The 15962-nt window shown below is 45.5% G+C and overlaps 1 protein-coding gene across 1 annotated transcript in view; it reads left to right on the forward strand.

Annotated features, from left to right (window-relative positions):
* Nucleotides 1-424: 424 nt before the first annotated feature.
* Nucleotides 425-15962, forward strand: part of FAM20A (FAM20A golgi associated secretory pathway pseudokinase) — a 165773-nt gene continuing 150235 nt past the window's right edge. Inside the window, exon 1 of the mRNA XM_063960775.1 lies at nt 425-2629. Coding sequence (XP_063816845.1) covers nt 2277-2629 — 353 coding nt within the window. The 5' untranslated portion in view covers nt 425-2276. The remainder of the gene's footprint in view (nt 2630-15962) is intronic.

Raw genomic sequence — 15962 nt, forward strand, 5'->3', positions numbered from 1 at the left:
CACCTGTGGTGAGCTAGTTAATTGATAAGAAAGGTGTTTCACCGCAGGTGATGGCAATCATACATTACCAGGAGAGTCCAGGAACAGAGCATTTTCTCCCTCATGGAGAGGGTCAGGTAGGCATAGGCAAGTATGGATTTTCTCCCTCATGGAGAGGGTTAGGTAGGCAAGTATGGATTGGGGAGAACCACGCAGACATCGCACTGTGTAGTACTGTAAATGGAACTACGTTTGAGGTGACCCGTCCCGCACACATTAGTATTACTGCGGCTGACCTGTCCACGGGGCGCGTGGATGTGTCACAGTGGGCACCGGCACACCCGCAGAGGCCACGCTAAGCACTTGTTTAAAAAAAATAGCTTCGCTCTGCAACCAGTGCAGTGCGTATTCGGCTTTGTCTGCTCTGCAGCTTCTCTGCAGTCCGGTCCGTCCTCCACCAGCCCCTGTACACTGACATCTGACAGCGCCGCCCCGCTGAGAGCCCCGGGAGCATCTCACAGCTGTGCAGCACCGTTCCGGCTGCTGTGCCCCCAGCGGGTTGGGCAGAGTCTCTCACAGTTCCTGGCGCCCCAGGCGGCAGCCTAGTGGTTGGCCAGGCGGCGCTGCACATGGGGAACTTGCGCTGCACGTCCTACATGAGGCAAAGCATTGTGTGCAGAGAGAGTTCACTTATTGCACAACGTGTCTGCAGGTATGAGGGAGCGGTGTCAGTGCGGTGCTGCTCGCAGTGCAGACTCAGTACAGTGCGGGCTTAGCTTGGTGTGCACCGCCGCTAACTTCCCGGGGAAAGAGAGCCTCTGTGTGCCGGATCACATCTGGAGGTTGTACAGCTGAGCCCGGGAGTCCGTCCTGCAGCCGGCACAGAGCCCGAAGATCTGCTGCTACCCGGAGCCGTGACCACTTTCGTCAGAGACAGAACACCACCGAGCCCACCGTGTGCTGCTGTACGGTACCATCATATACTGTACCCGGCCGAAGCCCTGTGCTGTCAGTGATCTGCGTATGCTGCGCGTTACCATCATATAGCACCGGAGCCCTGTACTGTCTGTCAGACCTGCGTACTACACGTTACCATCATATACCACCGGTGCCCTGTGCTGTCAGAGACCTGCTGTGTGTTTGGCACTGCCTCCTGTGACTGTGCACCGTGTAATCAGCTGCAGCATCTGGTGAGTAAGTGCCACTCTCAGGACGCAGCACCTAGTAAGTGCCACCCATCAGCACTTGCTCTGCACTCTATGGCCATTAGCTCCTCAGCAGCACATAAGACACAGCAGCACCCAGCAAACCTGTGACACCTATCTGCAGCCTGACTATTCAGGACGTTATTATGGCCACATTTATAACGAAGTGATGGTGAAGAGTACATCAGTTATGCTCTACATGACAGTATCTGCATCTATGCCAAAGATACATCCAGCATCCAGGAGACAGTACCCACCGCTGTCATCCACCACCATCCAGCACACAGCACCTACTGTCACCCATCAAATACAGCCAATACCCATTCTCAGATCTAACATCATTTAAAGACACACCAACAGCCAGGACACAGCAATTGGAAAACTAAACCTGCTGTCAGCCAACAACAGCCAGGACACAGGAACAGCACCCACTGTCACTTATCAGTAGCCAGGACACAGCATTCAGGAAATAACAATCACACCTGTCATCAGTCAGAGAACATCACCCACACTCATCCAACAACAGCCAGGACACAGGAACAGCACCCACTGTCACTTATCAGTAGCCAGGACACAGCATTCAGGAAATAACAATCACACCTGTCATCAGTCAGAGAACATCACCCACACTCATCCAACAACAGCCAGGTCACAGCACCCAGGAAACAGCAACCACTGGAACCCATCAACATTCAGGATTCAGCAACCACTGGAAGCCAACAACATTCAGGACTCAGCAACCACTGGAACCCATCAACATTTAGGACAAAGCAGTTGGGAAGAAGAACCCACTCTAACCTATCATCACTCAGGACACAGCATTTATTCAGTTGAAAATATCCTGAAAAGCTACTATTTATTACTCAGCACCCAAACCTCTATAATCTACAGTACTATGAACATTGTACGATAATAGAGTTATTTCCCAGGAAACTCCACCCATTATATATCCCACATAAACACCATTAAGTGTTACCTGTACAGTAGATACAGTTTCACCCATTCATTACAGCCCGTGATACAGGCTCTGTGTGTCACTAATAGCACCTATTGGCAGAGTCACCCAGCTCCATCCTGGCTGAGTTTCTGCAGATGTCACTTTCTTTTCTAACCATGGCCAGAATGTTGTTCCTGCGTAAGGACCGATTGCTCTTGGTCCTGGCTTTATCTGCTCTCCTGGGTGCTGATATTTACTTCCACCTATGGCCAGAGATTCAAATCCGACTCAGTAGGGACTGTGACTGCAAAAACCACTCATCTCCAATGGAAAGCACAACAGCATATGTTCAGTTGTCCACTACCAGCTACGTTGGTTCTAAACTCCAGCACCTCTTTTCGCATCCTCTGTACCAGGAGCAGGGCACAAAATCCATAGACCAAGATTTATTGCTAAACCCCCAAGAAGCCATCTACATCTATAAGAAAAGAGTCGCCAGCCTCAACAGGTAAGAACTGTCTCACTAAAACGTAAGTTAATGCCGTAAACTCATTTCCTGGTGCCATGGGAAAACAGCAGTGCAAAAATGTAAATATGCCTGGGGTAAACCATTATTAAAGCTCACACATACAGATCGGACTATCCAGATTGATTAGTTTTATGTAATTGCCTGCACATCATTTGGTGTATGGTTAAGTCCAATAGTCCACTAGAACAATTAATATGAAGTCACTTGTATTCCAGTCTGTCTGATCAATGCGCCTAATTTAAAACCATTTGTTTGAGAATCCATTGCATCTACTGTGCATGCTTGGAACTGTCATAGGAATGACGTGTTTGACTTGTCTGGTCTGACAGATTGTTTATGACAGTAGGAAGATACTGGGGAGTTTGGCAGCAGAGTCCTATATATGCACAACGTCCCGTCATATTTTTTTTATTATCAATTGTCCATTATATGGTGCTGAAATAGTATAGGTGGCTGGGGATACATAAAGACTAATGCTGAATAGAATCCAGTGGACAATAGCTGGTGCTCTTTGGTATCTTGCATGCTCATTGCTAAAATCTGTACATATACATTGATATCCTTACATAGGAATGCATCAAACGTTATTCATATCTTATTCCAACAAGCCCATCTGCCAGGGCTTTACCAGCAGATTAGATAGTCTAGGCCCTAGTCACTGCGTGCACTGCTGCACTCTTCACAATAATATTATATGTGGTTTGTTTCAGATTAGTCACTAATTAATAAGCCTGTGCTCAAGAAGAGACCTGGAAAACATGTACTTTTTCCTAACAACAACCCCTCCTCCATTGTCTGGGACAGATCACCCTTTTATTTAACAAATTTCCTCTTAGTTTATTTTCCTAAAGAACTTTTCCAATAGTATTTTTTTTTATTCACAGTATTTCAATTTCCAGATGTACAGTATGCTAGTTGTCATTTGCAAAAGACACAGATGAAGTGCACTTACAGTATATCAGCCTTGCACGCATTCTGTATGACTGAATAACAGTCGCAGATATTCAGCACCATATACAGGATTTAAAGGTCTAATCTGCTGTAATGTGCAAGAAGAACCCCAAGAAATGACGTAACCTAGTTTTATTTATATGTCCGATAGAGGGACTTACAGTATGTCCAGACACTACAGGGTTAAGCTTTCTCTCCTAACAAAGCCGTTGAAGGATACAGTATATTATGTGTTTGTCTAAGGATGTTCTGTCTATTTATTCATTTAGCTAAATTACTTTTCATTACCTTGTCTGCATAGTGTGCTGACTCTGGAGGCAGTTCTAGATGCCACCTGAGGCTAGGGGCACATGGGGGACAGTGTAAATGGCAGGTTTTTTAACTATAAAAAAAAAAAAATCACTTATATGAGTGAAGACGTTAATTACGATCAAGTGTAAATGCAATATATAGAGCAGAGTAGGACAAAATATGCACGCGAGCGATAAGCAGCCTGCCAGGCAAGTGGGTCCGGCCAATGCCAGCAGAGGGTCTTATGACGGCATATATCACCTTGCCGGGACAGCTCAGCGATACTCAGAAATCCCTGCGGTGTCTTTACTTCTGGGTTTATGACCTGGGTTAAGTAAGGTACATGCGCAGCATCAGGCTACGTGCGCTAGTGGCAACTATTGGATCCATTTCTGGGCCAATTTATGAAAAGGAGCCCATAGGCTTCTATAGGCAATGCTATCCATAGATGGAGTTGCCTATTGGGTACAAGCTTTAGAAAGTTACACTTTCCGTTGCTTGATGCTTATGGGCACATCACAGTTCCATAGAATTATATGCGGCTTGCTCTGCTGGCTGTCCGCCGCGGATATCTCCGATATCTACTGTGGACCATTTTAATGCATATGTAGGATCATATATATTGCGGTAAGCCTCAGAAAGCTGCATTTTTACATTGATACATCACGTTACATTGTGTAACTCTCTTTGCCTGTCTCGTTTCCTCCCCCCTGGTTTACGTGAACAGCAGAAATAATTAGCCACTCTTGTTCAGTGTGCTCTCATGGTAAGGTCCCACTTTCCTCTTGTTATCCCGCCTACACTATCCTATCCTCCTATGTCAGCAACCTTTTGCTTGCGCTCTTAGGCAAAAAAAGGGGCCAATTTATCATTGAATATTTACAGCTTATTCCCCAAAAACACCTGTTTTCAGAGAATAACTAGAAATATTTAGTATTGCACAAATATATTACTGAGGGACTACAGCAGATATCTGAGGGAGGATGCCATGCTGCCATATTTACAAAGCACCGGAATGCAAAGCATTCCCAAGCTTGGCGCTCACAGCTTGCACCATCTGAAAATGTCGTTAGCCTGTTGTAGCCTATGTGCTATATGTTGCATAAGTAACTGGCAGAGGGTTTCTCTGGGACCTTCTTCGGGCAATGGGCGCTGGACATGTGTGGTCAGCAGAATCCGCACATTTGCAGGAGCCCCGCCACAGCGCTGAACACATCCCGCCCCTGTAGATTGATAATGTCGATATTATCTTAGACCGTAAAGCTATACCTCTAAATACACTTTTACCGTGGAGCCGCTATGGCCGCTAGACTGAATACACGTGCTACGCACTTTGTACGCTATTTGCGTTCAGAGTCCCGCACGTGGTACGTATTTGGCGTACCCACGCCGCGCTGAGTGTACAGAGTACACACAGCGTGCGCACACACAATTGATAACCTTTAAACCCTGATAGTGATACAATGCAATGATATGATTACAATTTAAACCCTTAGCAGCAAAGTACTGCAATGATGTTATACCTTAAACCTTAAATAGCGCTGACCGTATAAAATACCCGCAGTGCGTACACCTTATCAATACTTATAAACCTTATACAGATAAATATACTTTAAAACCCTTGCAGGAAAGTGACGACACAACACCGATTTGTAGTTGAAACCACAGGGTTCGAAGGCCACCGTGGATTATTCCAAAAGGTAAAACAGTACAAATCATACACTACAGGCTAACAAGATAAATCTAAACAGAGTAATGGCTACAGAGAATGTACATACGTGAGAATGTTCGCAAGTGCAACCCGGCCGGTCCTCCGCTAGTCAGATAGAAAGCGTTCAGAGTCTTCTGACCAGCCAGGCAACAATGGGCTTTTTATACACAACTTACATACACAATACAATGGTCACTGTAATCGCATTGTCCATTGGACACAGAGATGTGTCTTTTCATTACAGGAGAGGTCATAGGTTGATTTGAAAAGATGGGCGATGTCTTTCCCCAACTGCTCTGGTGAGTGGTATCCACTGGATTCCCGCCGCATACATAATATACAGTAAATACAGTTAATATCTATATTCTACTTTTGCACATAACTATACGCTGGAACATGCAATCTTTCTCTAACCAATACCGGAATGTTACTCTTAAAATACCCTACAGCTGGATACTAGACATCACCTTCCAACCTTTATCTGACCCTTCCTATCATGCAAAGGCGAATCCCTTAGTCCTGGAACTGTTTAAACTATTAATACTCGCTGATGTGGTGCAGGGGAGCTATGGGTACAATATGCACTATTTTGGTTAAATATGTAATGTTCTAATAACCCTCTACGCGCTCACAAACTCCACCGTAAATGCGCGTACCACGCGCTAAGGCGCATGGCCGTGGGAAGCTACTTTACGCAAATTGCGGATATGTGCACGCACGGCAAACTGAGTGCATGCGCAGCGGGCATGTGTGCATGGGGTTAGTACAGGGTATATGCATTACAATATTTTTCGATTTTGACAGTCCACCCTTTGGCAGTCCACAATAACTGCCACTATCTAAACATTAAACAGGAAAAATATACAATACAATATCTACAGATGGTTGGATAAAAATATACAATACATTATCCATAAATGGTTGGATGATAGGAGGAGAGATGTAGGCGGGAAATGTATGACCTAGTGGGATAGTAAAAGCATGTATGTATGAAATCCATGTCTGAGGGGCATGTATCATTGTGCCGTATATGTTCTAGATAAGCTTCGAGGTATTGCGAAGTATACATTAAATCCTTCTCATCCCGTATTAAGGGTCTGTAAGTGGGCCAACAAACACTACCGAGCTCTTTTCGGCTTCTTGTTCCAACAAATGGGGTGCACATTTAGTTGATGATACATGGAGGGGGAACATATGTGAATGCTAATATGTGGATATCACCTGTCGACTATGTGTGTCACTACCTGAAGGTTGTAGAGATGAGGATAAGACACATATGTACAATACATTCACATAACATTTTCGTAATCATTCTTGGGTGTTGATTGAAGTCTTCTCCGGATGGGTGTATTTTTGCTGAGGGAAAACAAAGGAGAAACGGGTGAAAGAAACGGACCGTGGAATCACGTTTTATCACAACATTGTCTCTATTGATGGGTCATAAATTAAATCAGTTGCTGTACCAATGCCCCTGCTCCTCAAACTCATCACTTTGGTACCGTGCTTGTGCCGCGTTAAAATTCGAATACACCTAAATATCAAACCAATCATTATGACAACTCCCAGGATACAAAGGAGAAACTTTCCTACACTCACGATAACATTTTGAGCCCATTCTCCTAAACCTGAGAACCAATTGCGTGGGTTCAACCATGAGACCCAGCCGGTCAGTTCATTACTCACAGCAGTAAGGGTAAGGTTGTGTCTCCTCCGGAACTCCCACTTCAATTGCAAGATATCGTCCATCTTTTGATCTATGACCTCGGTTGGGTCATCAGTGCTGTTTGTAATGTACGTGCAGCACTTCACACCATACTGAGTTGCCAAAGTGACACAGTACCCGCCTGTCACCGCTGTGATATAATTGAGAACCATCCTGTGCTGGATCAGTTCCGTTTTGTAAGCTTGCAACTCCCTCCCTGTATACCTGAAGGTGTCATTATACATCTTGGTGATATTATCTATTAGGTTTGCTAGCGCGTGGATATACCTATAATTTATAATTCCTCTGGCGGTACGGGTGATGTCTAACGCGAGTATGAATTGAATCCCGGTGGATTCGTGGATCAAATCAGAGGCTGCGTGCTCTGTCCTATCTATAAGGTGTCTCTTAACGATGTGTTCGTAGTGAGTATGAGTGTAAGGAGCTTGAGCATTGCGGTGAACGTCTTTCATCTTGTTATGGGTTATGGTCATAACTTCTGGCAACACTCTTCCAATGTAACACAATCCCTCTGAGTTTGGGGCAAGCCACTTATACGCCTTCCTCCCACATATGAAATAGGCATCATCGGGGAGAACATATGGGACAGAATATGACATTACCATATTGCAAACCTTCCAAGTGAAAAATCCTATCCCTAACTCTCTCATTTGTTCAGTACACGTATCAGGCTGTATGATATGCGCACCCCTGGTGATACTTCTCCAACCCGCATGGTCCTACTTCCTAGAGTATACCTATACCGAAAATACCTTCCACAGTCGGCTATTTGGCGTATAAGTTCAGAGTCTACGGGTATTCTGTCGGCTCTGTGTGAAAATGCCATGGTTTGGTTATTCCATGTCACTTCCCAATTTCCCGGCTTTCGGGAATTGGAAATGTTGAAACATACTAAGGATCTATCCACATGATATTGGTGGAGCTTCAAACTAGGGGGCCTAGAAATATTAAATTTCTTGTCCACCGGTCTCCCACCCCGTAATTCAAGTACCTCATCTATTGTTAAAGGATACGGTACTAGTCCTGACTTGCTCTGACCTTGAGGTACTTGTGAGCACACCAAGCATTCTGTTTGGTTTAAAGCCTTACCCACTAATGAGTGATAATCACTCAATGGATGACGGTCCATGTGGATATTAAGGCTGGACTGACATCTCTGGATGCACCCATCCTCAACTATGTTTTCACAGTTTCTACAAATACAATTTTCCTCAGCTAATAACCCTTCACAGTGCCTCCTAGTTTCTTGACTACCAGATAGTTTTCTGATACTCGCCTTTGCTCGGTGGATGTGTTGCTCTTGGAATTCTACAAATCCGTCCTTGCCATCAGAACCCATTCCAGATCCTTTCTCGACCTCTCTGGTGCTCTCACCGAAACAGACTGCTCTGGTCAACAACAGGGTCAACAGGAAAACCCGGAAATGCAGTCTCTTGGGGTAAGTCCATCTTGTTAAGGGGAGAGAAAAGAAAAAGGAGCAAGGAAGGGGAAAAAGAAGGTAATGGGAGATGGAGAAAATAATAAAAGGAAAAAGAAATTTGGTGCGACAACCGCCTCTGGTCTTGTAGTTCTCCGTGCTCAGGTGCCGTGACAATAGTCCTGCCTCTCAACCTTCCTGGAACAGGCACTCCAGTGATACGATTTCCTCTACACTCTGCTCTTTGTCACGGGCTCTCCCTGGGTCAGCGACCTTCTTACAGTGGGACGAGTGGACCCAAGTCTCTCTCTCGGCAACCTTTAATGCTGTCGTGCTGGTTAGTAAGACTTGGTACGGTCCTTCCCACCTGTCAATGAGGCAACCTGAGCGTAGAAAATTTCGAATCATTATATAATCCCCAGGTTCAATGTCATGACAATTACTGTTTGGTAGGTCAGGAATCACCAGCTTTAGATTTCTGTTTTGATTCCTCAACTGCTGGCTCATCTTAACCATATATTTTGCAGTCACCTCATTATTGCATTTCAAATCATCCTGGGGGTCAATCATTACATGGGGTTGTCGACCAAAAAGAATCTCAAAGGGTGATAGGTTAAGGGGGGACCTGGGAGTGGTTCTGATGCTGTACAATACAAGTGGCAAAGCTTCTGGCCACAACAATCCAGTTTCAGCCATCACTTTGCTCAGCTTGTTCTTAATAGTGCTGTTTACTCTTTCCACTTTCGCACTCGCCTGTGGGCGGTACGGAGTAGGCAGCTTACTATTAATTCCCATCAGTTTGCACATAACCTGAAAGACTTCACCTGTAAAATGGGTACCCCTATCGCTTTCAATTATCCTAGGGATACCATATCTGCACACAAATTCCTGCACTATTTTCTTTGCAGTAAACGTAGCAGTATTTGTGGCAGCGGGGAACGCTTTTACCCAATTTGAAAACACGTCAATACAAACTAACACATATTTTAAATTTCTGCAGGGTGGCAACTGTATGAAATCAATTTGTATTACCTGAAAAGGGCCGTCTGTTGGCGGGATATGGGATGGTTCTGTTGGTATTGACTTTCCAATATTCTTCCTCAAGCAGATAAGACATGTCATTGCTCTCTTACCCGCATGAGAAGAGAATCCTGGTGCGCACCAGTAGGCTCTCACCAGTTTACACATGCCTTCTTTGCCCAGATGAGTCAGACCGTGTGCCGCCTCAGCTAAGCTTGGAAGATATGCTCTGGGGGCTACTGGCTTACCTTGTCCATCTGTCCAGAGTCCTGAGGACTCCTGCCATATCCTTTTGACCTCCAGACTGCCTTTTCCTGTGGAGAACACAAATTTAGCATTTCACTTAATTTTTGTGTATTGACGGTATTGATTACCATCAGTTGTGTGATATCTGTCTGTATGGGGGTGCTGGCTGCTGATTTAGCAGCTTCGTCTGCCCGGCTGTTAACAAGTGACACTGGGTCTTGACTGTAAGTGTGGGCTTTGCACTTGATAACAGCCACTCTGTCAGGTTCCTGTATCGCTGTTAGAAGCCTTTTTATATGGGTCGCATGCGTTACAGGTGTGCCAGCTGCCGTCATGAAATTTCTGAGGCGCCATAGGGCCCCAAAATCATGCACTACTCCAAAGGCATGCCTAGAATCTGTATATATATTGGCTGACTTACCCTTAGGCAATTCACACGCTCTGGTTAGGGCGACCAGTTCAGCAACTTGTGCTGAGTGCGGTGGGCCCAGGGGTTCAGCTTCTATGATACCTTCTATGATAGGCATTGTTTAAGTCTCTCAAATGCCAGTTCGGACTCATCTGTGTGAGAGATCCGATCTGGTTTGTTCGAGGAGACCATTTCCTGCAACGGTAAAGCCAGTATGGAGAACCCTGGGATCCAGTTTCGGCAGTACCCACACATTCCAAGGAAAGTGCGGATCTGCTGCTGGGTCTGTGGCAGAGTCATGTCGCGAATCGCCTGTATTCTAACAGCGGTGAGATGTCTAAGTCCTTGTGTCAAGCAATGTCCCAAATATTTTACCTTGGTCTGGCACAACTGTGACTTATCCTTTGAAACCTTGTGTCCCGTATTAGAAAGGTGAAACAGAAGCAGTTTCGTGTCTTTCAAGGACGACTCGAGTGAATCTGAACACAGCAGTAAGTCATCTACATACTGTATTAATACTGATCCGCTCTCAGGTTGAAAGGATTGTAAACAGTCATGCAAAGCCTGGGAGAAAATACTTGGGCTGTCAATGAAACCTTGGGGTAGGCGAGTCCAGGTGTACTGTACTCCCCTGTATGTAAATGCAAACAAATATTGGCTGACAGGGTGCAGAGGGACCGAAAAGAAAGCAGAACAGAGGTCAATGACAGTGAAAAATTTTGCAGTAGGGGGAATTTGCATGAGGATGACAGCTGGATTTGGCACTACGGGGAATTGGCTCTCAACTATCTTGTTTATCCCCCTTAGGTCCTGCACTAGCCTGTAACCCCTCCCCCCACTCTTTTTCACAGGGAAGATGGGACTATTGGCAGTGCTGGACGTCCTAACTAGGATGCCCCGTTGTAGCAAGCGCTCTATGACTGGGTACACTCCTAATTCCACCTCTGGCTTCAGAGGATACTGTAGGATTTTTGGAGCTATCCTACCATCTTTTACTTGCACTACTACAGGAGCTACATTTGCCATCAATCCAGTGTCTTGTCCATCTTTGGTCCAGAGGGATTCCGGTATCTGGGAGATCATTTCCTCTACCTTGGATGGACACTTGTCTATAACAGCAGAGTGTGACATTAACCTTTGTGGGGTGTTTAACATATCCTGCACTTCCCGAACATGATTCTCAGGTATATCTAAGAAGACACCCTCAGGAGTACAATATATGACACACCTCATCCTACACAATAAATCTCTCCCAAGTAGATTAGTCGGAGTCGATGCAGCCAGCAAAAAGGAGTGCTTGGTCTGCAAAGGCCCTATCGCAATCTCCGCTGGTCTACTTAAAGGGTAGTGTTGCACTACTCCTGTTACCCCCATTGCTGAAATTGTTTTACCCGTGGTTTTCACACCTACCGTTGAATTTAACACTGACCTGGCCGCCCCTGTATCTACAAGGAAAGGTAGTGATCTACCAGCTACATCAGCTGTAACCTCGGGTTTATTTCCAAGGCTAGCAATTAACTTCACTGACAGCAGACTACAGGTGTGGCCTAACCCCTATTGTATGTTGTGACCCTCCCGCAGTGCGCTGGCAGCTACAATATGTGAGGGGGGTAGCTGAGAATTTCCAGAGGTCTGCCAGTCCCTCCTAGGTGGGTACCTCCTTGTTTCCCCTGCGTGTGGCTCATAATTCCTCCTATGCAATCCCTGATCCCAATTACGTGAGTTATGCTGTGAGTCATGTTCTGGTCTAGGAGGTCGATATACGTTATGTGTGCCTTTATAATTACAGTTTCGTGCGTAATGTCCTCCTCTCTGGCAATTATAACATTTTACTACATACGACTTACCATCAGGGGTCTGGGGTTTTGGCTGATGTGGCTTCGTTGTCAGGGCTTTTATACTTACTGTCATCAGCCTATCCCCCTGTGACTCCCTGTGTTTAATGATGTTCCGATCGTGCTCGATAGCGGACTCTCTTAATGCAGCCACCGAGATACCTCTCCAGTTAGGTTGAGTGGTTTGTACCCTTGTTCTCAACGTTTCTTTTAAGCCGTCCATTAATACGGACACAGCTACCTCTCTATGATGTACATTTTCCTTAATGTCCTCGACCCCAGTGTATCTAGCCATTTCCTGCAGTGCTCGATGGAAATATTCAGAAGCAGTTTCACCTTCCTTTTGTCTTATGGAAAAGATTTTATTCCACTTGACAACAGTAGGGAAATATACTCCTAACTGCAGATTGATCTGTCGTACATTCTCCTGAGTGTATTCATCAGTGAGAGGTACTTCTGCGTCTAATTTACAATCAGCAATGAATTTCACAGGGTCAATATTGGAGGGCAAACATGCCCGTAGCACTGTCCGCCAATCTTTGTTTGTGGGTTCGGTGGCGTTACCTAATTCTCTGATAAACCTCTGACATGCGGCTAGATCCTTTCTGGGATCGGGAAATTCAGACATAATTGTCCTCAATTCTGTCCGGGACCAAGGACAATGCATAGCAATGTTCCTGACGGGAGTGATTCCCTGAGCGTCAGTCTTCCCATTGGGGACTGCGATCACCCTGACAGGATTTAGTTCAATTACATCATTCTGAGTTGCTTCTACAATGTGAGGTGCAATTGTCTCTGCATAATGTACTGTACCGTACTTACCTGTGGACACGACCTCACCTGTCCCTCCGCTAGGGGCCTTTGCTACTGTTCTTACTGATTGGGCCATGCCCACTTGTGTGTCTTGTATGGTGGCTGCTAGAGAGAGTGCCGATATCGTGCTGGGCTCATCTTCTTGCTCGCAGTCCTGAGGGAAGTTTAAGATGGGATACAACTTGCACGGGTTAACATTAATACATTTATCAAGTTCACTCGTATCATATATTAGTATGCCATTGTCTGTAGCCACTTTCTCCCCTGTAATATACGGTGGTGGTGGTGGTGCAGTTGCAATCAATTTCCTACTAGGGTTGAAACCGGCTGCGTGAGCTAGTTCCCTCTGCATATCACCCTCTTGTTGCCATAAATGTAAACAGTTTGAGTGTCTGATCCTTTGTTTTCGGGATTTTAACAGACATATCCTAATCCTTAAATTCTGCAACACCTCTGGATTAAAACTGCCTACCTTAGGGAATGGTTCCCTATCTTCCGCAGTCATACGTTCCCATTCATTGCATAAAACCTCTGCGTGTGATCCATATTTCTCACACATTATGTACGTCGCCGACCCCTTGGGCCGCGGAATATCAACCTGAACCCTGGTTGATCGTCCCTTACTTGAGCAACTGGCCCCCATCTTTTGCAGGTATTGCCTTCTCAGCTAATTCCTACAAAAAAACAAAATACTCAATTATAAGGCAACGGTGAAAGTTCAACGAGTGCTCTCACCCACTCACGCCCACGTTGGCCAATACACCTAAACACTGTCGTCAGCGCCGGTACGTACCCAACCTAGGGCCCCTGTGTAACCTCTATTTACTGAGAGTATATGGGAGTGACTTACCCTTCCCAGTAAATATTGGTCGTTGGAGATTTCCTGAGTGACCAGCGAAAACTCCCTTAAAACAAAAAAAAATGTTACACAAATCACGTTTGCGTGTGTTACACCTAATGCTTATGATCCCGCGATTTTACGCAAAACTCGTAAAAGGGTATCGCGGTGAGCTAAGCATTGCACCCACGAACGCGCGGTCCAATCGCACAGCGTATAGGTAACTGTTACTTATCCGCCGTACGACCAATGGAATTGTTTTTCAGGCTGCGAAACCTCAGCCGGAGCGTTTCTGAACGGGCCTATATGGGTTCTACGCCAACCACCTGGGCTGCGCTCTCTAAACAAAAACCTCGCTGACCTTTGGTCTGCGGTACTCTATACCTTCGCTGACCTTTGGTCTGCGATATCTACTACTTTGCTCCTTTGTACTTTAATCAATGTTAACGTGAGCAAGCCACTCTCACGCCACCAAGTGTCCACTCACCTGGTGTGGTCTCCTACGGGATCCCGAATTCCCTAGGTCCACAAAACCTTTATTGTTTGCACACTCACGCTCGTTCACATATATACACTTTGGTTTTTCTGTACAGAAAATTAACTTTCATTCAGATAAAACAGCCTTAATTCCAGAGGTAATACAGTAAAAAAGGTTTTTAAACTAAATATTGGAAACTGATCAATTTGTGCTATTATCGCGTGGCTACTGTCTCGCGCCTAAACTAAAACAATGCTATTGCGTGATTTGTACTTAGCGGTCATACTTTTACGCACGTGTGAACACGCCACGTGTGTATGCCTTTACGTTGCGTACGCAGTCCCGTACTTTGTCCGAGACACGTGTACAAAGGCCGTACGTCCGCAGTACTACAAATCCCACACTTCTATAAATGTAAGCGATATTTAACTTTAATCGCTCACTTAACACACCACACAGTTACTACTGTATAAACCTTTACAACTAGGCCAGGCTGCGTGTGCGTCTTACACTTACTTCCTTAAATTTTAACTCTATATTTTAACTAAATAGCAACAAATTTTCTCAGTACAGGTCAAAATGAATCTAGTAATCAATGCTTATGGCAATAATGCAAGCAGATATGCAAAGTACAAAATACCGGTGTATGCGTGTGTTGTGTGCGTATTTGGCGCCAGACAGAAATTTTACAGACTTTAAAACTAGCTTTGCGTTCTTACCTTACGGATCCCTCCAGCATCCCTACAAACCATGCAGGGCAGACGCTTATCTAATCAGCACTAGTGTATCCACCAACCAAGAGAAAGTTTACGGGGGATACCTTTCCGGCCTTTGCCGATAAAGTCTGCGTAAACCTGCTAGGCTGCGGGTATGAGGAAGAACCGGACAAGCTCCCAATTGATAATGTCGATATTATCTTAGACCGTAAAGCTATACCTCTAAATACACTTTTACCGTGGAGCCGCTATGGCCGCTAGACTGAATACATGTGCTACGCACTTTGTACGCTATTTGCGTACAGAGTCCCGCACGTGGTACGTACTTGGCGTACCCATGCCGCGCTGAGTGTACAGAGTACACACAGCGTGCGCACACACAATTGATAACCTTTAAACCCTGATAGTGATACAATGCAATGATATGATTACAATTTAAACCCTTAGCAGCAAAGTACTGCAATGATGTTATACCTTAAACCTTAAATAGCGCTGACCGTATAAAATACCCGCAGTGCGTACACCTTATCAATACTTATAAACCTTATACAGATAAATATACTTTAAAACCCTTGCAGGAAAGTGATAGAGCGCCATACTGCAGGGTGCCGCAACTGCATTTCCGTACACTGCCGGCAACCCCACTTCCTGGACACCCTGCCGTGCACAAGCAACTTACTCCCAGGTTACCGCCGCAACACCGATCTCAGGACACCGTCAGCAGGCCCGCTCCCAGGACACCACTAATAGAGTGGACACTGGGCACTACCCGCATGCAGGGCTGTAAAAGCACTGTAGGAGGACCCACAGAAGCGCAGCATCCATTAACTGGGGGGTGGGGGGGGGATCCATTGAAGTGAGGAC

The sequence above is a fragment of the Pseudophryne corroboree genome, chromosome 3 (assembly GCF_028390025.1).
Source record: "Pseudophryne corroboree isolate aPseCor3 chromosome 3, aPseCor3.hap2, whole genome shotgun sequence".
In the NCBI taxonomy this organism is placed as follows: Eukaryota; Metazoa; Chordata; class Amphibia; order Anura; family Myobatrachidae; genus Pseudophryne; species Pseudophryne corroboree.